A 23,514-nucleotide genomic window follows, 5' to 3' on the forward strand; every position below is an offset into this window, starting at 1 on the left:
AAGCTGGGAGGAAGCAGAGACAGGACACCTGACCCAAACTAGCCAAAGAGGTATTCCATACCACAGCACGTCATGCCCGGGATGTAACTGGGAGATATTTGGAAGGGCAGCTCTCTGCTCTGTCGGGCTGTATCGTATTCGGTGGGTGGTATCGTATTCTCTTCCCTTGTTATTTCTCTTATCATTATTATTATTGGTGGTAGCAGTAGTGATTTGTGTTATACCTTAGTTACTGGACTGCTCTTAACTCAGCCTGTGGGAGTTCCATTCTTTAGATTCTCCTCCCCATCCCTCCGGGAGCAGAGCAGGGGACTGTGGACTCTGTGGCAGACTTGTCGACAGAGTTTAAACCATGACACCGTGCTTATCTCAACTCACAGATTTTACTTTTGGTTTTTGTTTTTGTTTTGTTTTTTTTTTCCTTTGAATCAGTTTAGCTCTCATTTCCTTATTGGTGATACAGGAGAGAGAGGGTTGTCAGCTGACATTGTGTCTGCAGGGAGAAAAAATTGATGAACCAGCATAAGCATGCATCAACACATTAGCAGGAGTACTGCAGTATTGGTATGGGAGGCGTTCCTCCTCGCTTGTGTTTAATGAACCTCCACATTTAACCTCTTAGCACTTCTTTTTTTTTTTATTTTTTTTAACGTTGGCTGCCATATTCAGGTTTGTCTTGGTGCCAGAGAGTCAAGGCTCGGTTTTCAGATGGCAAAATCAGCTTAAATACTCCAGGAAATACCCTTTACTTTTTTTCTGCAGGAACATGATTTGTTGTCTTTGCCTCTTCTTGTGTGCTTTCTCTGAACAAGGACACCTGAAGTAATTTGAGCTTCTCAAATTCAGTTGAGGAGCAAAGCAGTGTTAATATCGTAAGAAAGGAAACGAGGAATAGAAACTAGGTGGCTGCAGCATTTATCACGGAAACAGTAATGATATTCCTACTAAAGATTCTTCTTGGGAAATGGTTTTTGCCTAAGCTTTGAGAAGTATCTTTATGTGAAAGTTGGAAGCTTTTAATGTGTCATTTCTACGTTGTAGTCATTCAGGCTTGAGAGGGCAGAGAGAAGAAAAGGCAAGTATGTTAAGGAACGTATCAGCCCAATGTAATGCTGAAAATATAGGATGTCTCGTAAGAAATCCATCCTAGTACACGAATGTCTCCATTTCGTTAACTTGCTGTCACTGATCAGTTGACGCTTGCCACTTGACAGATCTTAGTCCTAAAAAATCTCAGTTTTATGACATCTCTGGTTTATGCCGTAGATTAACAGGATTGGGGTTTTCCATGAAGTAAACAAAACAGGCAGAAACAAACAAGTCACGTGGAAATCCAAATCTACAGGGAATGCAGTTGCATTGCATCAAGTCAAATATCTAAGAAGATTTAACATTTTCTTCTAACTGATCTTAAGGCTTTTGTGGGTTTGGGTTGTTTTTTTCTTTTGGTTTTTTGTTTTGTTTGTTTTTTGGTTTGGTTTGGGTTTTTTTACATGTTTGGCTAGTCATGTCGCTTGCTGAATCTTTACAATAATCTGGTAGCTACTAGTGGGTGTAGTGAGGAGGGCAACAGCAGACAAAGCATCTTGTAAGGATATTTGCATGCAGTTTATTCCTTTAAGTATGTGTGAACAGGTGGGAAGAGCTGCTTGACAAAGACAAGAGACTTTGTGGGCAAGAAGTATTTGCTCTTGCTTTGCTTTAAAGGAAATAATTTGTTCCTAAGAGCTAACTAAACTACTTGAAACCTCTTTAAATGTTAACCCAGGTGAGGTGGTCAGTATGAGAGAGACAGTTTATATGATTATTTCTTCAGTTGCTAAGTCTTGAATTTTATCTTTTTTTTCAGTTTGGGTGTGGATTGTCAGGCGTATATTGATCATCGTGGCAAGGCACAACCAGCTAAATCCTGTCCTTACTTCTGCTGTGGACACTGCATGCTCCAATACTGTTGCTCTAATGCATTCTTAAAATTTGATGAACAACAACAGCTTCAGTGTAATCTGCTTGATGGAAGGTACGAGGCAAACTCAGTGTATGCAGCAGGTTATAATTCTAGTGTCAAATAATGAAAATACACAGTTTAACATTTAAAAGCTTATCACGGGGTGTTTCAGCTCTGTATTTGTCACTACTGGGGTCTGCATTAACTCGAGTAAGTTACTTGTAAAATGGGAGCAATGAGGTGGTCAAATTAATGCCTGAATGGGTGTGTGTTTTCTTGAGCATTTATATATGCTTTTTGCCCCCCCCCCCCTTTTTTTTTTGAATGACAAAACCTGTTTTAAGTGTAGGTTGTCTTTCATGAGCATTTGTAACTTTGCCAGGTACTTAGTAACTTTGGAATTCAGCCAGTTGCAAATTCCATTGTTGAGATGGGTTCTCTTACTATGGGACATCTTACTCGAGCAATGTAAATTCCATGCAGGTTTTTTCGGACTCTGACGATGACATTTATTCTGGCCTCAGGTAAGCCATGCAAACTCTCCCCTTTAAAGATGATATTTATTTGCAAGTTTTTCATTGTGGTGTTGGTACATGCTGACAGAACTCGAAAACAGAAGCACTTACTGGTGTGCTCTCGCGGTCTGCCAAAGCCTTAGCACACGTGGCGTGCGCTCTGAGATGCTGGCAGACCCAATCCGTGGTGGCTCGGTGAAAGAAGCTGCTTTTGTCTGAAGTGTCTCGGCCCCTTTAAGGGGCGGGGACAGCGTCTGGGCTGGGCGTGGCTGCGGGCGCGGTGCGAACGGCAGAGGCAAGCGTGGGGTAAGCGGTCCCGGCGCGGCGGGAGCAAGCATGGGGTAAGCGGTCCCGTGCGGTGGTGATGGGCGGCAGGGCCTTGGTGTGCCTCGGCGGCAAGCCCGGTTAGCCAGGGTAGAAGCTCGCCCTTCATCGGAGCGGCCCGCATGCACGCACTCGGGATCCTTCAGCGAGCTCCCGGGAACGGCGTGGTGCGGTGGATAGCCGGGCCCGTGCTCCTCCTCTCATCTAGCTGGGCGGAACCCGCTGCGCTGTGTGGCCTATAGATACATCTTTCTGCATTTTCTGCAGGGCAGGAAGGAAGCCTCCTTAGAGGTCTCTAATGGGAGCTGCCCTGGTAGACGCCGAGGCGTCGATGGGAAGGGGGGAAGCGAAGTCTGGGATCCTTGGTCTCCTGTGACCCAATAGCCTTCCGCAAAGAAAGGGTTGATGTGACAAACAATTTGGATGAGGGGGGATGCCCTTTCTCTGCTGGTCTGATGTAGCTGCCTTGGGCGTCTTCAAATGCAAGGTTTAAGTGGAGCAGGGGTGAGCCTCATCTTCGAACCAGCGTCCACTCTGATGCATTTTTCTTAGAAAAATGTGCCAAAAACCCCTTCCATTTTCTGTTATGGGGGTTGCAGAGATGTTGAATCTGCTGGAGGCATAAAGGTTTAATGTAAAGAATGTACTTTCTTTTTTCTGTGCAAATAAGCATAGTTATTAAAAAGCACAGAAAGTGAAAGAATATAAATAGTCTTTTCAATAACGAGCCAACCCTCAAAACCCTGAGAAATTGCTAAAGTAATTGTAAGTGAGGCCCACAATCTTTGCACAAATGCAGAGGTGCCTTTGTAAATGAGAGAAAACATTTAGGAAGTAACAGCTAAGATGCTTCAATTATCTTTGCTTTCAGCTGTGGAATGTCTAAAAAGACAATCATGGCTGTCTTACTTTGAGAAAACGTGACTTCTCTTTTTTTCCTTTCAGTTTGTGACAGCTTTGAAAAATTAGTGCTGTGCAAAGGCCTAGACTTCACATCAAACTTAGTTTTTGGTTTGGCAGTGTTCATAGAAAGATGTTAAATATTGACAGAAATTTCATCGTTGAAAAGGCTCCCAGATGTGACCCCAGAGGAAACCCACATCCCAGAACTGCCCAAAGTGACTAATGACTGTCTGAGTGTTTCAACATTGAATTGAAATGGGTAGGACTTTGTGTGACTGCAGTCAGTGGGAAGATTGGGAAGACTGCTGTTCCATTACAGACTTTGCCCAGGCTTTTGTATTGTGTGTTGGGGTTTTTGGTTTTGATTGTTGTTTACTTGTTGGGTTTTTGTGTTGTCTTTTATTCCCTCCCCCCCCCCCCCCCCCCCCGTAAACTGTATTCTTTCTGGAAGAGTTGTCCCTAGTTTCTGTCTGCAAGGCATGCTCCGTCCTCTCATTCTGTTCTAATTTTATTTTAAAAGACAAGTTTTACATTGCATCTTTATGCCTGTGTTTCTTGACTGTGTGGAGAGGAAGTCTGATGTCAGCTGAGGTGTTTCTTCCTATCTATCTCCAGCAAGATGGCCATAGTTTTGAAGCAGTTAACTACAGGAGGAGAGGCATTGAAGGGCAACCGTTTAGTACTAGCCTTGTTCTTTCTGGTGAGTTGCAAATACTACCTTTGACACTGTATTTCAGAAGGAGGAGGTGCTGGTGGTTTCCAGATTCGGGGAGCATTTATTTCCTCATTCTTGCATCAGGCTGATGCCAAGATCAAGTTATTACTCTGGTACATTTCTCAGAAATCATGGCGTTTTAAGAGAATTTCACCTCTCTGAGGGTTTGTCACAAACTTGGCATGGATTTGCCCCTGGGCTGAGTGAGCTGGGGTCTTTCTGCTTGGAAAACCTGCCACTATTAAGCTCTAAGTCGATGGACAGTGTTAGGGAAGGGGTAGCGGTGGTATGTGTGTTCTTCCTTGTCTAGCTGAGGAGGTTTTAGTTTGCCTGTCCTTTGGCTTTTTTTGCTGTGTTTATTCTGAGATTTTCTGCAGAAGTGCAAGCAAAGCAACAGCTTTTAATAAGTTTCTTGTGGTTACTATTCTTTAATGTTAATATCTTTCCATGTTGAATACTGAGGTTTAGGTGTTGTTGAGGCAGGGGTGCAAGGCACTTTGGGCAACCCTATTAAGTGTATGTAGTTCACAGTGCAAGCAGTTTATAGCCTATGATCTTTTGGACATTTTAAAGATAATAAATTCCAGTCCTTTGGAATGTCTTCGTGATATAAAGTACTTGAAAGCATTTAGCTTCCTGGAACACTGCATTTGGAAGCAAATGTGAGCATTTTAGGAAAAGTGTAAAAGTCAGTGTGAACTCAGATTCAGGTACTTCCCATTGTTGATCAATCGTTCAAGATCATTTGGAGCTTTTAGGTCAGAGCATAGGCATGTTTTTCATACCACTAAACTTGTTAAATTTGCTTCAACTTTCTTTGTGTTCAGAACAACCATATGTAATTTCTATGGTTTCTGCTGCTAATGGATGCATTGTAGCAAGGATTTACCACTGGAAGGTGTTTCACTTTCTAATTAGAGTACTGAAATTTCTGCTGCTTTGCTCTAGTTTCCAAGATGGATTGTGAGTAGTAAGGTTATTACAGTTGGTTTTCCCCTTCCGTTCTGCAGCATGTGGTGTTACTGCTTTAAGAAACTATGCAAAAAGCAGAGCACTGATTCACTGGAACAGCAGTCATATGGCAATTTTCATTGGTAACATGGTTATTTAGCCTCCATGCCAATTTTCCAAAAGTGACCCTTACTGGAAAAGGAAATTAGATGACTCATATCAAGTAATTCACAATTCAACTAATTGTGAATCACTTGAGTGTTTAAGGAGGTGGAGTGATTGAAAGCATCTGTATCAAAATTACGGAAGAAAGTTGTGTAGTTGGGGCAGCTGCTGTCAGTCCTAAATGGAAACAAAACTTCAAATTGACTTTGTACACAGTTAATTGTACTCTGTTTCTGAATTAATTTCTGCCTTGAAGTTGAAGCACATTGTGTAGTACTTACAGTAATGCTTGAGAACAGGCTGTTCATCCTTAGGTGATGAGAAGAGGGATGTGGAATGACAGTCTTCCTGGGAACCCTCTGCTGGTAGAGACCAAATACCCTCTGCTCATTCAGTTTTTGTCATGGGCTGATCAATGTGCTGTCTTGTGACTTTATCTCTATGTCGTTCTGCTTGCCTTTGATTGAAATGCAGGAGCTCAGGACCAGAGTGTCACAGTGGGTAAGAAGTCAAGTAGGGGAGCCAGGAAACCGCATGGTTTAACTGCTGGGCAAACTCATGCGGAAAAAGAGAATCTATGGATTATGGAAGGAGCGGCTGGCCACTTGAGAGGAACATAGGACAGCTGTTAGAGGATGTAGGGCGGCAATTAGGACAGCTAAGGCCTCCTTGGAACTTAATCTTGCAAGTCGGGTTAAGGACAATAGAAAGGGCTTCTTCAAATACACAGCGGATAAAACTAACACAAGAGGCAATATAGGCCCACTGCTGAATGAGGTGGGTGCCCTAGAGACAGAGGATATAAAGAAGGCAGAGGTGCTGAATGCCTTCTTTGCCTCTGTCTTTACTCCTGCAGACTCTCCCCAGGGGACCCAGATTCCTATAGCCCCAGAAGGAGTCAGGATAAAGGAGGAGTTTGTTTTGGTAGATGAGGATTGGGTGAGGGATCAGCTAAGCACTCTGGACATCTATAAATTGATGGGTCCGGATGGAATACACCCGCGGGTGCTGAGGGAGCTGGCGGAGCTCATTGCTGAGCCACTCTCAATCATCTTTGGTTAAATCGTGGGAAACAGGAGAGGTGCCTGAGGATTGGAGGATGGCAAATGTCACGCCGGTCTCTTCCCTTGTTATTTTCTCTTATCATTGCTGTTGGTGGCAGCGGTGGTGATTTGTGTTGTACATTGGTTGCTGGACTGTCCTTGACTCAACCCGTGAGAGTTGAAATTGTTCGATCCTCCTCCCCATCCCTCATGGGAGCAGGGAAGGGGAGAGCCCCGGGGGGGGAGGCTCGATTGCTCTCAGCCCAGCACCACTCACTGGGAATGAGTGAACAAGCTGTCTGGCTAGGGTATAAACCACGACAGGGAGTGGAACATCTTCCTTATGAGGAGGGGCTGAGGGAGCTGGGTCTCTTTAGCTTGGAGAAGAGGAGACTGAGGGGTGACCTCATCAATGTTTACAAATATGTGAAGGGTGAGTGTCAGGATGATGTAGCTAGGTTTTTTTCAGTGATGTCCAGTGACAGGACAAGGGGCAGTGGGTGTAAACTGGAGCACAGGAGGTTCCATGTGAACATCAGGAAAAACTTCTTTACTGTGAGAGTGATAGAGCGCTGGAATGGGTTGCCCAGGGGGTTGTGGAGTCTCCTACGTTGGAGATATTCAAGGCCCGCCTGGACAAGTTCCTGTGTGATGTACTCTAGGTTACCCTGCTCTTGCAGGGGGGTTGGACTACATGATCGTTTGAGGTCCCTTCCAACCCTTGGGATTCTGTGATTCTGTGGGCATCTTTCTGCCTCTGCCTAAATATATAATCTGCAATGGTATACTACATGCATGAGTTGTCAAAACCAGTGATTTTTTTAACAGTGGAAGCTGTTATTATCCTAATTTGCTGATCTTCAGTTTAGAAGTTTTCAAGCGTATGTCTTATCTATAGACCAGATAAAAAATACTGTGGTATTGAACTGTACCCCTTTTTTCCTCCTCCCCATCACTCTCAGAGACTTCAGTTTACACTTTTCCAGTGTATTTGGATGGTCCGGCATGTGTAATAGGCTGCCAGTGGTAAGAAAATAAATCACAAAGTTTGTTCATTGGAAAAGAACTTCCAAGGTAGCAGCCTCTATTTAATGAGCAGAGGATTTCTTTCCCAGTGCTGGTCCTTAGTATTTTCTGTAACAACTGAGTTGAACTGCATACAGAATCTGTTCTGTGAGGCTTGCATTCAGACAGAGGCTAACCTTGCCTTGCATCTCTAAGGAATGTTAACTTCCTGTCTAGAAATAATTGAGATTCAGATTTGAAGTTACTTGAAACAATTGTTCTGAGTTTTTTACTCGTTTGAGAAGTAGATACAAGCTTGCACAGTTTGTAACTTGGATTTGGTTTTATCTTCAGTGTATTCTCAGTGAAGAAGCTACTTAAAGCTGACAAAGCAGCTGTGAGTTGCCATTAATAATTACTAATTTCTCAGCTGCCTGCTTCAGGAAGTGGGCTTAATGCAGGTTCATTGAAACCAAGGTGGAAGGAGAGGCTGAAAAATGCTGTCCTGGCTCAAGAGGCAGATGTGTACGGTTGGGTTAGCATGCTCTTCTAACTACAGAAGGCTGTTCCACTGCAAAACCCAAGAGAGTCTGGCCTAAACATGCAAAGACACAGTAAGATGAATCATTAGATTATGCTCAGGAGGTTTGTTTCTGTGGGTGTGTACTTCATTGAGTGTATGTACTGAACTTGGGTAGAGTATTCCCTTTCTAACTCTGTGGGCTTTGCTGTGCCTCCGCAGAGTGTAACTCTGAAAACAGTGATTTTTAACATATGGGTTGACTCTGGAGAGAAGTTGTCAAAGCAGCTGCAGGTAGGGTAACCCTCAGAGAAGGCTTCTGTAGCCCAGGAAACAGAGAATCCTTCTTTGAGAATATGGTTAAAAGACCATGGTTGTTATTTAATAGAATCTGTGAAAGTTTGAACATGTGGGTTCCAGAGCTAACTGCAGCTCTGCCTTTTTGTATGCTTCCGTAAAGTAGCCACGGCCTGAGGTGTAGTAGCCAGAGGTATTTGTGATAGATTGTCTTGTGGATGTGTTATGAGAAGAAAATGTCCTTAAATTGCCTACCCTTTTAAAACTTCAGTTATAGGGTCTTCTGGGAAATGAACAAATTAGTTTTATTTCAGGACATTAGCAATTCTTCAAAGATTGGTCTTTTGACAAAGCCTGGTTTTACTAAAAACATTTTATGCTGTTCATTTTTAATGTGGTGCTCCTCTGTTTCTAGATGGCCTCCGGCTCTCAAATCCACTAGGAGGTAAACTTAAAGACTTTTTTTAAGTTGTGGAAGGAACCAGTCATCAAAGCCACTTTTGTGCACTTTTTTTTTGTCTATTCCCCCTTTTTTAAGTGAAGGTCTTATTCCCATATAAAAGGAGAAGTAGTGGTCAGCCAGATGTAACCTCTACTGCAGAAGTCTGTTCTTATTTGTGTAGTGTTAAATTTTCCTTGATGATCTTCATTGTGCTCGATGAGTAATAGCTTTCCCAAAGAGAGAGAGAGAATGAGCTTGTTAGTTCATAGTTGTATAGAAGAATTAATTTCTCTAATTTAAACTTTGCTCCTTCCTGAACACAGTGTTTCTAACTTTTATGTATGTAATGACATTTAAGTAATGCAAGTAAAGAGAAAGGTGTGTTTCCTGTAACAGCTGGGTTATATGGCCGGCAATGCTGGTGGGTGTAACCTTGTCTAACTGATTGCCGTTTCAGTGTGTTTGACATGTCATAAATTGGGTTGGAATTTGCTGGGCAAAAATCCTGTTTTTAAAGATTTGGCTTAACAAGTTAAAAGCTTTAAATTAAGTTAGTTTCTAATTAATTGCTTAACTCTGCTTCCTGAGATTAGTATGGCATTGGCAGTATCAAATTCTTAGTATCACATTTGCTGTTTATGTGGGGAAACTTTCTGGAGTACTTTTCTTTTGTTTCCAGTTAAACTTGTTCTATTAATTCAGTTAACCATTTCAGAAAAAAAAAAATTCCTCCCACTGGCTTTACATTAGTTCCCAATTTTAGTTAGGGTGGAGGGCAACATCCTGTATCATTGAACTGGGATCCTGATGGTAGGAGGGGAGCTGACTCACTTTGTTTGCCTCAAACTTCTGTGTTTGTAATAGCCTACATATTTTTCTGCCACTAATGAGCATTTTTTATTTATTGTTTGTAGAAGCAAATGCCTTATAGGGTGTTTAAGAACCGTTCTTAGACTCAGGGTCCATTTGGACTTGTCTGGAATTGTCTTGTGACCTGCATGAAGCTGCAGTGTTAGTTCTTGCAGTATTGACAAAATACTTCAGTTGCTCTGAGTGCAGCTCTGACTTCTCCCCTTGTTGCATGCATATTTTTAATGTGCCAGTTACCTGTAGTAATTATTCTTGACTGTCTACAGAGTGTACAGTAGCAGACTTCCTGCAAAACTTCCCTGGAAAGTTATATTTTTAGTATGTGTTACAAAGGGATTTATGTAAATGGACATATTTAGGGTGAGTAAACTGCTTATAGACCCAAGATGATGCTTGTATGCATCCTCCATAATAACCTGTTGGATCTGGGTATCCGATGGCTGACTAGAACCACAAAATCAAGGAAGTTCCCTCCCTGCCACTTTCTCATATAGACTGTTTAAGAACTTGCGCTAAATCTGTTATTTGTTACTTTGAAAACTTTAGAAGTTACTGGCTTTAAAAAAGTAGTAATTAGCTTTACTTCCAGTAGGTCTTTGTGTATGAAATGGAAGTGGATTATTTTTGGCTTAAAGTAACCCACATCAGCTTCTTATTTAACCAAACAGAAAAAGCACCCTTTCAGTGCATATTCACCAGACTTTTTCTCAGAAGAGCCTTGTGTTCGCTTTTTCTATAACACTTTTGCAGTTGCAGGGCTTTTTGGCTTACCATGGCATTATTATTGTCACTTCAGTATTGGTTCTCATGCCAGAGCATGCCAGAGCAGGGTTGTCTGGCAGGGCTCAGCTGTGGACTTTGGAGTATGTAGCTCAGGGTTGTTTGGACTGCAGACAAGCAGAGGTGTCCCAGGAATTGAGCTGATGGGCTCCTGCTCCAAACTTTCCTTCTTTTGGGAGGTATCCAGAAAGAGCTGGAAATGTGGTAAGCTTTAGTGGTTTTCAGTGGCAGTTAATCTGTACCCATGCTAGAGCAGTTTAGCAGCTTACAGTTAGTGATGACTTGAGCTGGTACTGCACTGATGTGTTGGGAAACATGAGATGAAGCTATTTTTGTCATGTTAAGTAGTGTATGTGGGCAAGACCCTAGGAGGGACACTCTCAAATGCTAACTTGAGTTAGCATTGGTCTGAAAGATGGGTATTACAGTTCCGGTCCATGCTTCACTGCATTGCATAGCTCGTAAAATAACAGCAGTTACTCAAACCTGCCAGTCTGATGCAGCTTTCAAGATCTCATAGTTTTGAAAACATGCTTTTTAGTCTGACTCTTAAGCCTGTTGCCCACCGCAAGAATCACCGGTCCCTTGTTTCTTAAACACTTCTGGATCATATGGAGATCTCATTTGGGGAAGGTGGCCCCTAGTTTACCTGGGGCTGGAATAGGTCATAGCAGACACCCAACAATTAGTGTGATTGCACCTGGGCTATGAGGATAACTATGGTTTTGGTTGTCCACATGTGCTGAAGCTTCTGTGGCCCAAAACCCAGCTGTGCTGAAGGAGGCTGGTCAATCTTATCAAGTGTCAAAGTCATGGTGATTATTTCCTGTGAGTACGAACCTCACAGGAGTTTGCTTTCTGTATAATAGTAATTTATTTAATGTTTTTTGAGTCTAGTGAAGTGGTTCTTGTGTTTTGAATCTCCATGCTAAAACTGTAAATCAAGGAAGTGTGTTTGTAAAGTTGTAAAAATGAATTCCTGTGAAAGACTCTTGGAAGTCCCTTTGAGTTTTCTTAACAAAATAACAAAAGTTTATCATTTATTTTCCTGCTAAACTTTAGAGGCTGTATGTGGCATTGTATGGCCACAACTGAACTGCTGGACTTAGAAAACATCTCAGTCTGGGGACTTGTTTGGGCATGCCCTCTATCTGAATCTGGGCAAGTCTGGACATTTACCATCCTGTCACACTCCTGGGAACTGTCCTTTTCTGGAGTAGTAAAGAATGATATATGAATACTCCTTCCTTTTTTTTTTTTTTTTTTTACACTTTTAGGAATGGCCTAAATTGTCTTCTGAAGACTTTCCAGACCACCCGGTGTTAGCCATAACTCGGTATTTGCAATGTTTGCTTTTAAAAGCAGCTGTGCTTTTGAAAAGGACCCTGCCAATGTTTTTTGTGTAGAACAGAACAAATCTTGGAATAGATTAAAACTTCTGAAATAAAGCGTTTCACAAGTTTCTCTATAGTTTCACAAGTTTTCACAATAATTTCTGCTTAAAACTATTTTTTTCAGAACTAGGTGGTCTTATTGTTGTTTACTTGGATTTTTTTTTTTTTTAAAGATGGAATTTGCAGTGTCCACCATTGTCATGAATGAACACAAATGCTTTCTTTACAGCAGGGCTTACAGAATGTTGCCAGTTTAAGTGATTCAGACTATTCAGGAGGTTTAATAATATGTTGCTGGAACTGAAACTTGGATGTTCTAAAAGGTCTTGAATACACTCAAAGCATTTTATTTCCCACACACACACACTTGACAGTGTTTGAGATCTCTGATCTGAACAACAGCCCTGAGAATTATCTTCTACAAATAGTACTATTTAGAGCTTGTGTTTGATACTCACATTTTAATATGCCCATTGTATCTCATTTAGTACCAACAGGAGTAAAACAGGCACTGATCACATACCTGCCTTTATGAGAACTGATACATATTTTGAATAATTAGGCAACTTTAAAGGTAAGGTGAGTCTTTGAGGTATGCTCCTTACACATACAATTTAGTGTTTTCCAAAAGTGAGAGAATAGGGGTAGAATAGAGCAAGGAAAGAGAGGGTGGTAGGAAAGGGCAGGGAGTTGTCTCTTCACATTTACTTTCCTGTAGATATTATGAGAAGTTGCAGTTTATAATTGCTGCAGTAGAACTGCTATTAGGTTTGATTTTGTTTTCTTTTAAATTACTGGCAAAAGTTAGCTTTCATGTGAAGGAAGAAGCAGGAAATGGCAGGGAATAAACTCAAGCTGTTTATAACAGGGTGTGCTTTATTTAGAGACTCGGGTACATATGATGTGGGAGTCTGGAAGCCCGTGTTCAGACTGTGAAAGCAGCAGAGCATTATGATCTGGTACCATGGCCCCTCTGATTTCTACACCTTGATGTTTGTTTGCAGAATGCAGTGGGGAAGGTGTGTTTTTTGATTTGGGCTTTTGTTTGATTTCTCTTTCTTGGTTAACCATTTAGGGGAAGAATCTTTAAGCTACAATCCCTTATGTCTGATCTTTTTCATTTATGTATAATGCTAACAGAAGTAATTAAATTATTTAATGTGAATATATTTTTTCAAATATTTTCAAAGTCATTTTAGGTTCATCACGCGAACGCAATTAATGAAGCAATGGTTTTGTTTAAGCAAGGAGTACAGGCTTTTTGGAGTTAACATGCTGCAAGAGAGTCTTTATGAAGTATCTGGAATATCTTGTCTCCTGAAGCTTAGATGGTTTACTGAGTAAGGTATGCTGAACACCATTCTGGCCTCACTTGGGTAATCTACTTGTGGTTAGCTTCCTGCACTTTTGGGACTTCTGCTACTGAATCTTCAGGAAGAAGTGCTCAGGGCAGTACTGCTAGGGTAGTATAAGGTAGTGCCTAACTGTTCAGATATTCCAAGAGTATTGCTAGTTTTGATCATCAATAGGAATGGATAAAAAAACCCACAAGCATTTGAAGAGCTCTAATGTTGAAAGAAGGTGTTGATGCCACAAGTTGCAAGTTCGCAACACTTACTGGTTTGTTGTCTGTAAAAGTCACACTATCTTCTGCTGCTTCAAGACATCAGTCTGCATGAGTCCAAGCACTGGCAGGAAAATTATGCTTCTGCTGTAAAGCAGGTGATAAAAATGCCTACAGTTGTGTACAGTTCTTAGAAAACTGGGAAGAACTAACTCCTGTCTGTTATTTTGCTCACTGGGCTGTTTCTGAAGGCTTATAATTTTGGTGTGTGGCAATTACACAGTATTTTCATGGGTAGAATGGAATCACAGTGTTGTTTACACACAGAACTGCACTGTAAAGTGTATACAGCTGACACACTTGTACTTTAAATATGTCTCTCTATTTAGCTCTTTAAAAGATGGATGCAAAATGTCATCATGCCATGGTTGTGTCATTTTAAGCAAAGATGAAGAAAAATGATGAAAATGCACAGGGTGTCTCCAATAACATGGTGAATATGAGGATATGGTGGTGGTTGGGTTTTTTTTTGTTTCCTCTGAGTTTTGCTTTTGTCACTTTCCTTATTAGAGGTATTAAATATGCAGTGAAATATGTGCTTCAGTGAGCAATAAACTTTATTAAAAATAAGCTATTGGAGCCCATGCTTCAAACTGACCAGTGTTTATCTGTTGGTGGCCAGCTTGGCTGCAGATATGCTTGTGCTGTTTTCTCCCTTGTATCAGAACCAAATTTGGTTCTGAAAGATAAGGGTGCTCTGCCAGTTTCCTGCTGCGCTATGTTGTGATGTGTATATGTTTCTCCACAGTGTCCATTTTCTCAGTTTCTTAGGTTTCTTTGATTTTGCCCAGCTTTTGCTGAAGTTCAGAGGTTCATTGTCTGTACAAATGAAAAATTTTAGTTCTCTTTTTCAGGCCTAATCTCCTTCCTTGACACATAGCTAGTTCACTAGGAAAAAGGTTTGGTGGGTTTGTTGTGAGTTTGTTTTTACTTGCTTTACTGGGGCAAATGCCAGAGGAAGAACCTGGAAGACACTTTTCCTTTGTTGTCTCTGCTAATGTTGCTTGGTAATAATTGTGTGTAATGGAAATGTTAGCTTCCCTAGTGAGAGAGCTTTCTCAGGGTTGATAGGGAAGTGGGAACAAGAGCATGGAAAATGCTGTTGGCAGTCCACAAGTAGCAGTAATTGTAGGTAACATTTGTTGTCATGCATTTTCTAGAGGCATCTGTGGTTTGTCACAGACATTCATGCCGTTTGAACATTGCAGGCAAGTTAAGCCTGCTGTGTGAATCATTGTGCGCACTTCTTTTTCTTCTTGTATATATGAATTTATGTAATGAATATCTAGTAAGGACCCTGTAGAATTAATCTAAATTCCACAGGTATCTTACATCTAATCCATTTCCGGATGCACAAATACACAGCTTGTGTTTCCAGGCTAACTTGATGTGTGGCTGCTGTTGGCCTTGTGGACAGGAGGCAGCCTGTATTTCCGGATGTGGTATCATTGTGCATGTTTACACCACCAATTGCATTTTGTATCTTCCTTTTTCTACCAGGCTTGGAGAAATGAGATTTTTGGGGTGAAGATGAGCCAGCTGTGAGCTTCCTGTGCTAAAGTGAAACTAATGCCTGTGAGGATGGGGGAGCATGTGAAGCATCATAGTTAGGAATGCGTTTGTGTCTGCAAGTCAGCATACGAAAAACATTCTGTAAAGGTGCAAATGAATGTGACAAAGCATGTGTGCATCTTTACATCTGCAGCTGTGTTGCAATCATCTTTGCTTTCCTGGCAGTGTTTCTTACGTGGCTTCTCTGATTTCAGGAGGCTGCAGCAGTTCCTGTTTCCTGTTTTACATGTAAATACTGAGATGCAGTGACTGTAGGCAATCCACAGTGTTGGATTTAGTACTTGAGAAGTAGATCCATAGGATTATATTTAGTACTTAACAAAATCAGTGCACAAAATACAGTTACCATTAGATAAAATTGTTGATCAGATTCTTAAAGCAGCTTTTTCTTCCAGCTGTTGCAGAAACAGAGAAAAAATTGATAGAGCCTCTCTTAAAGGAAAAAAAAAAAGGCATTTTAAGAAGCTGTTTTTTAGTGTCCATCTTACTGAGGGTTAAGTTGCTGTAGATTGCTGAGGAGACATTTTCCCAATTTGGGCTAGGGATAGAACGATTCTTTTTTATTTCTTGTCAATGATTTACCTTTCCAGTGTCATTTACACTCAAAATCAATTTTCACATTTGGTGGCTGGTTGGTAGCCAAGCAGAAATTGTTGGAGGTTCTGGAGATGTCGTTTTGTTCAGAGCTGCTAGCAGGAAACTGAACAGTAAAAAAACCAGCAAAACCTAGAGAGTGGCCAAAATCTCTATGCAGAAGGAAAAACAGGATGGGTATAAAACCAGCTCTCTACTCATTTTAGAGCTTGTTGTTCATTAAAACTGACTTCCTGCAATTGTTCCCAAAATTGATGTATGGTGCTTTTTATATATATATATATTTGTTTGTTTTTTAAATTAAGAAATGAAAATGCTGAAGACCTTGCCTGCTGTGGAAGAGCTTTATTGATTTTAGACAGTAGGAAACAGAGGATGTGAATTAACACTTGAAAGGGAATTGTCAGCGGGCATTTAATGATTTACAGTGATACTTTCTCTTCCCTGTGCGGTAAACAAAACTTATGAACAGTCATCTCCATCATTTGACACTCATCGCAGTGGTTAAAGCTGGTGTAATTTTTGGCCTTTCATACCAGGTTTTGGTGGTTTAGGGAGTGTTTCTGTCTCTCAAATGCAGCATAGCATACTTGCTGTTGCAGTAAAGTTAGCAGAATTTCAGATCTTCCAAAGCATATGAAATGTGGCTTCTAAAGCAACTGCGTACAAATGCCAAGGAACCTGCCAAGAATCTGCAGCATGGATAGGTCTGCTCAGTACCAAAATTGTCTTGAGATTGGGCGTGGGAGGTCTTATCAACGCGTGAAGAGCTTGCTGTAACCCCCGAGTCTGGGGTGCTTCATCTCGTTCATGCCTACCCGTGTGTTCAGGGCAGTCAAGCAATACTTGGAAAATTAAGTCATCAAAGAAGTGATTTTGAAATTTGTTGCTGTTACCTTTTGGAGTACATAAAGGGGTACAGAGTTGTACTAAAATACCAAGAATCACAGAGTCTCTAAAATGAGAGGGACCAAAGACTCATACTGGGTTCATTTCTTGCACAGGGGAGCATACGCCTTGATAGGGGTTGCTCTGCTTCCGCTGGTTTAGCACGCCTGACCTCATGTTAGCACTGCATTTGACAGTTATTTCTTCAAATGTGTGAAGTAGTAACAGATTGGAGGAGGAGCAGTGTGTTTGCTACAGAAGGTCAGGATGTAGAGGGATGAATTTGTGTAGAAGAATCTTACTACTTCTGGTGGTATCTTTTTTTCAGTTTTGGAACCCTTGCTGCTATTGGAGTTGCTGTTTGTGCGGTGATTATAATTACTATTATTCTGTGCCTCACCTGTTCATGTTGCTGTTTGTATAAAGCCTGTCGAAGACCAAGGCGTAAGTACTGGATATTTATTTTCTTTTTTACATCTTTGAACAAGCCTCCCCATCCCCCCACCATGTGTTCCTTTTAAGGTGAAAATAATTTTGCCTTACTTCTCTGCTGCAGGAGTTGCAATACCTAAACACAATAAGTATTTAAGGTGCTTCAGAATGAGAAGTTGCAGAGAGGTGTTTTGGAATATTTTCTAAGCATTCAGAAGTTCTCTCTTCTCCATCCCTCAACATGGGGGTTTGGGTTTGTTTTTTTGTTGTTTGAGTAAGCAGGGGATAGGGATTTGTTAGCGTATAGGCAACATGAAAAGGAAACTCATTTGGGCAATCATGGTTGGAAGCTCCTTACCTAATAAAGGAGATATTTATCATCTTAACCCTTAAAAGCAGGTAACATTTAGAAATCAGTAGGTTTTCCAGTCTTATACCAAATGATAGATACCTTGGCTGCAGGTTTGGGTTCCTGATTTTAAAGAGTCCAAGGCAAAAATTCTTTGCTCTTTGTGGTTCAGGAACAAGGAGGTAAGTTGGCCGCTCTCCCAGTACCTGAAGGCTCTCATTGCCACCAAGATCAATGGAAGCATTGTTTAGAGGCATACATTTTTAAGTCTTTTGTGGAACTCAAAATAAAATTGCCCAGATTTTGAAATGAGAAATTGAGCTTGAGAGAGTGTTTTTTTACATTGCTGTTACTGGCTGTCCCTGGTGATCTTCTAGAACCACCGACACCTAACCATGTTCCTTTTGCTTGCTTGTAGCTGTTGTGACCACTACTTCCACTACAGTGGTTCATGCTCCCTATCCCCAACAACAGGGAGCATCACCCAATTACCAAGTAGCCCCCTATCAAGGATATCAGCCTGTGGCTATCCCACCACAACCCGGAATGCCAGTAGCACCGTACCCTGCACAGTATCCTCCCCCTTACCCCGTGCAGCCGTCAGGACCCCCGGCTTATTGTGAAACAGTGGCAGGTAAGACAATGCTGAGTGCTTCATCTCTTAAATAGCTGAAGAGGCAGCTGCTTTGGAGCAAATCTTGTATTATTTACATTTATTATTTTCTGTGACTATATGAATGTAAACGTAAACAAATTATGTAAAACTTAAGTTATGGTGGGTGCTGTAATTCACCCTTGCAATTTCCCCATCACTATTTCTATGTTAAGCATTGCAAGAGGAGATGTAGCTGGAGCAGCGTTTGCAAAGTTTGGTGCTATGTGGGACTGTTGGAGGATCCAGTACAATATTTAAATAATGTAATTTACTAATACTGTTAAAATTTCATATTAAAAGGCCAATTAACCTATGTGTAGTAATTGTCTGTTTCTACATACGCTCTCTAATTAATATTTGCTAGCTGTTTCAGTCTCTACACAGATGGCATTTTCTAGTAGTTCTTCACTATTTCCATAGAATACAGTCTCTGATCAGCTTTAGACAAGTTTGTGAATAACTACAAGCTAAATTATCAGATTTTTTTTTTGTTTTCTGCTTTTTCTCTTTGACAACTTCATTTTCATGCAGCTTTATTGTTGCGAATACTAATTCCCACTTCTGCTGGTAATACCTGTTCCCTGAACAATTGGTCCTGGCTCTTCAGAGTGGTCAAAACTAGACTGTTACCTCTCCTGGAATCGTTAAGCCCTCTTACAAACCATGCTGTTTATCCTTCTAAGTAACAAGCAAAGTATTGTCCTGAATTCCTGAAGGAATCCGAAGATAATGCTTAGAAAGTAACTCTTCTGTGACAGCTCAAATATAAAATAGCTGTCTGTGGTCTTAAGCATTTGTATACCAATTAGAAATTGCACATTAACAGTGTGCAAACCATCCTCACATGTAAAAACACTGACTTGGCAGGCCTGTTGACTTTCTCTTGTAAACTGAAGAAGCTGTGGGATTTATGAAATTACCCAAAGTGCTATGGCTTTGTTTTTATCATGTGATAAAGTGAGCCAATAAACTAGTCATTTTGCTTCTCCTGCTCTGGTTTCTCAAACTGTTACTGGTTTGTTAGTTATTAAAATACTTATTTTCTGGGAAAATCTTGAAGTGCTTTCCATGTTGCCGGGTGAGAACGCCTCAAAGTGAGAGCTCTTTCGTTTATTTCTCTTGTCTGTTAACCAAGGGTCAGCCTCTTAATTAGGTCATATGCAAAGGAGAAAATACCCGCTCTGTCACACAGGAGCAACCTCACTCACTTTACAAGATCAGCAAAAGATACCCACGCTTACGCGTTCCAGGGATCTGATCAGGTGGTGTGTTACTTGAACTAATGTGCTCTTTGAGAGACCTGAAAATGAAGATGCCACTTGAGAGCTGCTTGTCCCAGAATACTGTAAAATAGAGACAGCTTCTGAGTTATATACATGCTAGTATGTAAGTCAAGTCAAACTCTTTAATGCGCTTGGTAGCAATGGTATACTTCACCACCCCACTCCCCCCTTTTTTTTTTTAATTAACTCTGTGACACTTAGTGGGAAAGCATTTTCCCTGAAAGAATCCTAAGATGCTTCCTCTGGTCATTTTTCTTTTGCCCAGTGGTTTATTTTCGCTTCTATTGGGTACGTCCTGTTGTTTGTGCATCTATGATTTGCACTGGCTTCCTTTTTTGGACCAAATCTGTTTCTTTGTTTTTCAGACTATGTTCTCCCCTGAAGGCTAACCATGTACTAGTGGATGCCATAATACACATTTCCACTTAGGCATACAAACAAAACCTAAACCAGACCACAGGAGTAAAGGTTTTTGTGACCTTACTTTTGAAATATGGATGCTTTATGAGTTAGCACAAACTGTTCTCGTCTAGTTAAGATGCTAGATAAGTTGATCCTCTTAACCGTGTGCTTAAAACAGAAGTTGCAGAATAACAGAAGTTATAGATGTAGAATTCAGAACGTTAAGTTTTACAAATCCGTTTTCTCTTGTGTTGTGCTTTTGCAGCTGGTGCTGGAGCACCTTACCCAGTCAGCCAGCCCCCTTACAACCCTGCTTATGTGGATCCTCAGAAGCTCACCTATTGAGAAGGTCATCTACTCTCTTCTGCATACAAAACTCTTAAAAGTATAATTCGTGCTGTTTACACCGTGCAACTGTCGTATGTTTTCCTGGAAGACAGCAATCCTTTGTCTCAGTAAAGTGAATGTTAATTCTGTATCTTTTTTTTAAATGCTTCAAGTATGAGGCAGTATTATTTCTCTTGCAGAAGTTGTTATTTTATACCTCAAACACAAAAAGAGATTTTGTTCTGTATACAATGGGGAAAGCGTGAAGGAAGAGAACTTCAGAAATAAGAACCATGATAACATTTGCTGTGCAATACTTTTGAAAGGAGTGGTCTAATACGAGCATTATCAAACCCCAAAGCTGAAGCACTTTTGCACGGTATTAAAACATAAAAACTTAATCTCTTGAGAATCTACCTGATATCTGTTACATATGTCCTGCCTGTTTTGAAGCTATTGTTGTTAGGTAAGATACCATGTAATACTTTTCCCATTCAAAAGGGAGTGTTCCTCTTTTGAAACACAATTTCCTTCTGTAACCCATAGCAAACCACCTGTAATTCTGTGGCCTAGTTTCATTTTACTGTGCTAAATAGCATGAGTTGATGATTTCCTTGTTTTCTTTCTGAATTTTAAGGCTTAAAAACTGTGCCTTCACTGGGTGTTTTTCTCAGGCCATTTTAATTTAGTGCTAGAAATTAACAACAAAACCAAACTACCTGCCACTTAGTAGAAAAAGTAGATCAAAAGCTGACAACCTGAGACTTCTTCATTAAAATTACTGGATGAGTATTTGTTGGATGTCAAAGTATTATTGGACAAGGTTACTTGTCATCTGTTGTTGATGAGTTTGGAAGACAAATTAGCTCCTTAATAATATGCTAAACAGAAGTACCTGCCAGTGTTTAGTACTGCCTCATCGTAACGGAGGAATTTATTTTACAGGTGTTTTTAAATGCTTGGGGCTTGTCACTGACTGTCTCTAGTGGGAACTGCAGATGGCAGGAACCTCAGAATGACAGATCTGCATTTGAATAATAATGGGAAAGGAGGGTAAGAAATCCCAGTCCAGCACACAGTAGAAATTAAACCTCCATTTTGACTTCACCATTCTCATAAAGCTGAGCAGAAAATAAGAACTCAAGGAAATGGAAGAGTGGTGGGACCTTGCCACAGCGAGGTTAACATTTTCAAGAAGGTGGTGCTTGCAGTTATGAAATGTCTTGAGGCATCCTTATGACTATTACTAGTGGTTGCAAGGCTTTTGGTTCTATGCACCTTGTATTGATCAAATGAATCATAATTTCTTTTTAGTGTCCTCTACAATTTTATCTTTTCTAACATTGGAACACAAGTTGTTATTCCTCAGTAGAGCTGTCTGGCCCGTTGTATGTATCCCTGTGACATAATTAGTAAAATAACTTTGATCTATCTCAGACACTGACTTTTATTTTTTTAGAGGCTGTTGAGCCATTTGTCCTGTGGTTCTGCATTTTGGGTATATTACTGCTTGAAAATCATCAATGGTGGTGTTGCTTTACCTCATACGATGAATGAAAACTGCTGCAGTCAAAAGCAGCGTTATTTCTCTTCCTGATTTTTGAAGTCTGTTTCTGGGTTATTCCAGTTCTGTTTTTCTAGAAAGTCTTCAGGGCATTTCAGAAGAAACTTGTAGAAAGCTTTTAGCATTGGGATTCTTGAAAGCCTGTGTCCCCTGTTAAACCTCTCTGAGAGTGTTGAAGTTAATAGCTTGAAATGGTGCCAGGAGGCACTTGCAGAGCATGCATGCCCTTTATCAGTGTGTTCCTCCTCTTTCTTCCCTCATGAGAAACTGGGTGATGCTTCAGTACACTGTTTGAAGTTATGTGAGAAGCAGAAATGCACAGTGTCTCCTATATGGGGGATTAAGAGTTTCCCTAGAAATCTGGAATTTTTATGTGTGGGAGGGCACTGAATAACTGCAGAAAGAATTCCCTTGCTAGATCATACCCCTGTGTGTCTATTCCTATAGAAGGAGGGCAGAGACCATTCCAGCACCTTTGTTAGCCAGCTGCCTGGATGAAGTTTGGCCAGAGAGCACAGCTGCCACGTAGCTCTTGGAGCACAGGTACAATGTTCTAGTGTTTGGCTTCATGAGATGGTTACTCCACACTGCTCTTCCTTTCCTCCAGATGATGTGAAAAGCATGCAGTTCGTGGCAGTGTAAATAAGGTTCTTTTTTCGTTATGAAAAAAAATCTGCAATGTCATGAGAAATTGGCTCAGCCATCTGCCACCATCCCTAAGAAAGAGAGAGGAGGAAAGTAAAGTGGCAACAGTAATAGAGGTCCCTGAATCTAAAGTTTTGGTGTACATGTTGTACAGACCAAATCAATCGCTTTGAGCACCACTGTATGTGGAGTGGTGGGAGGGGATGAGGTGAAGGAGCCTGAAAATTTACACCTTTAGTGAACACATGCTAATGAAAACTACATGCAGGTGAAGAGATGAATTGTTAATATACAAGGAACTACTAGTTACAAAATTTGTTGAAATAAGAGAAAATAGTCCACTTAACTCATAATTGGAGCACTTTGTCAGTTCTTTCCTTACTGTTAGTGTATTAATCATCATTAACAATAAGGGATAAACCCAAATTTTATGTAGTTGTTGCCATGCATCCTGTTTAAACTTGTTTTCATACAGTTAAGAGAATAAGATGGTTATAGAAAAGATGGAGAAGTTGATCCATAAACTTTTAGTTTAAGCACTACTGATGTATCAGTCCATGTAGCTATTGCTTTCATGTCAGACTAGTTATCCACAGTGCCATAGAGGAGGGGGAACGGAATTAAGATGTTCTATGAAAGAGTATATGTGGGGGTTTTGTGTATGTGTTGTGTTGTTTTTTTATTTTTGTTTTTCTTTGGGGGGGTTAATTCTTTAAGTGCCTTTGTTTCAGAACTGCTTTGTGAAATTAAATACAGTAATTATGTTGTACTGAATTTACTAGATAATCACTGTTGATTCTGTTACATACTGTAACCTAGCTTTGTATTTTGTTTGTAGTTTAAAAGTAAGTATTCAAAAGTAATGGCATAAACTCTATATGCCTTTGTAATAAATGCAGTCTTTTAAGTATATTCTATCAATTCTGGTTTTTTAGCCTCAATTTGAGTATTATTTAGGAGTGTGTCTGCAAAGCTACACTTCATTGTGTTTGACAGCTAGTGTTACCAAGTATACTTTCAGTAACCTTATATCATGAATATCACTTTTGCTAGTGGAGACTGAAGCCTAATTGAATTTTCAATAGTTCTGAAAAAAATTCTTATGAAAGATTGCATTCATGCCCCTGACTCATTAGTCTTCCACTTTAAGATACTATATACACATTATTCAGTAGTTAAAATAACTTGCTGTTTTAATAGTCTAGCACAGGCTAAACTTTCTTAAGCAGTAGTTCACACGAGTGGGATTAATGTGAATAAACCCAATTCTGGTCAGACGTTGCATGCTGCATGATGAGGTATTTTGTATT

The 23,514-nt window shown here is 40.5% G+C and overlaps 1 protein-coding gene across 6 annotated transcripts; it reads left to right on the forward strand.

Annotated features, from left to right (window-relative positions):
• Positions 1-1,822: 1,822 nt before the first annotated feature.
• Positions 1,823-23,116, forward strand: SHISA5 (shisa family member 5). Of its 6 annotated transcripts, none has more exons than XM_062630666.1 (4): positions 1,823-2,017; positions 16,876-16,991; positions 17,747-17,962; positions 19,934-23,116. In XM_062630666.1, exons 1-4 carry the CDS (start codon positions 1,938-1,940, stop codon positions 20,011-20,013), a joined length of 492 nt encoding a protein of 163 aa, XP_062486650.1. In that variant the 5' UTR covers positions 1,823-1,937; the 3' UTR covers positions 20,014-23,116. The 6 variants fall into 6 exon arrangements, with proteins under 6 accessions (XP_062486650.1, XP_062486653.1, XP_062486654.1 ...); XM_062630669.1 differs by lacking the exon at positions 1,823-2,017 and adding an exon at positions 2,371-2,469; XM_062630670.1 differs by lacking the exon at positions 1,823-2,017 and adding an exon at positions 2,788-2,801.
• The last annotated feature ends 398 nt before the right edge of the window (positions 23,117-23,514 follow it).

Source organism: Pezoporus occidentalis, unplaced genomic scaffold (genome assembly GCF_034315485.1).
Source record: "Pezoporus occidentalis ecotype Australia unplaced genomic scaffold, CSIRO_AGI_Poc_V1 ctg359, whole genome shotgun sequence".
NCBI classification, from domain to species: domain Eukaryota; kingdom Metazoa; phylum Chordata; class Aves; order Psittaciformes; family Psittacidae; genus Pezoporus; species Pezoporus occidentalis.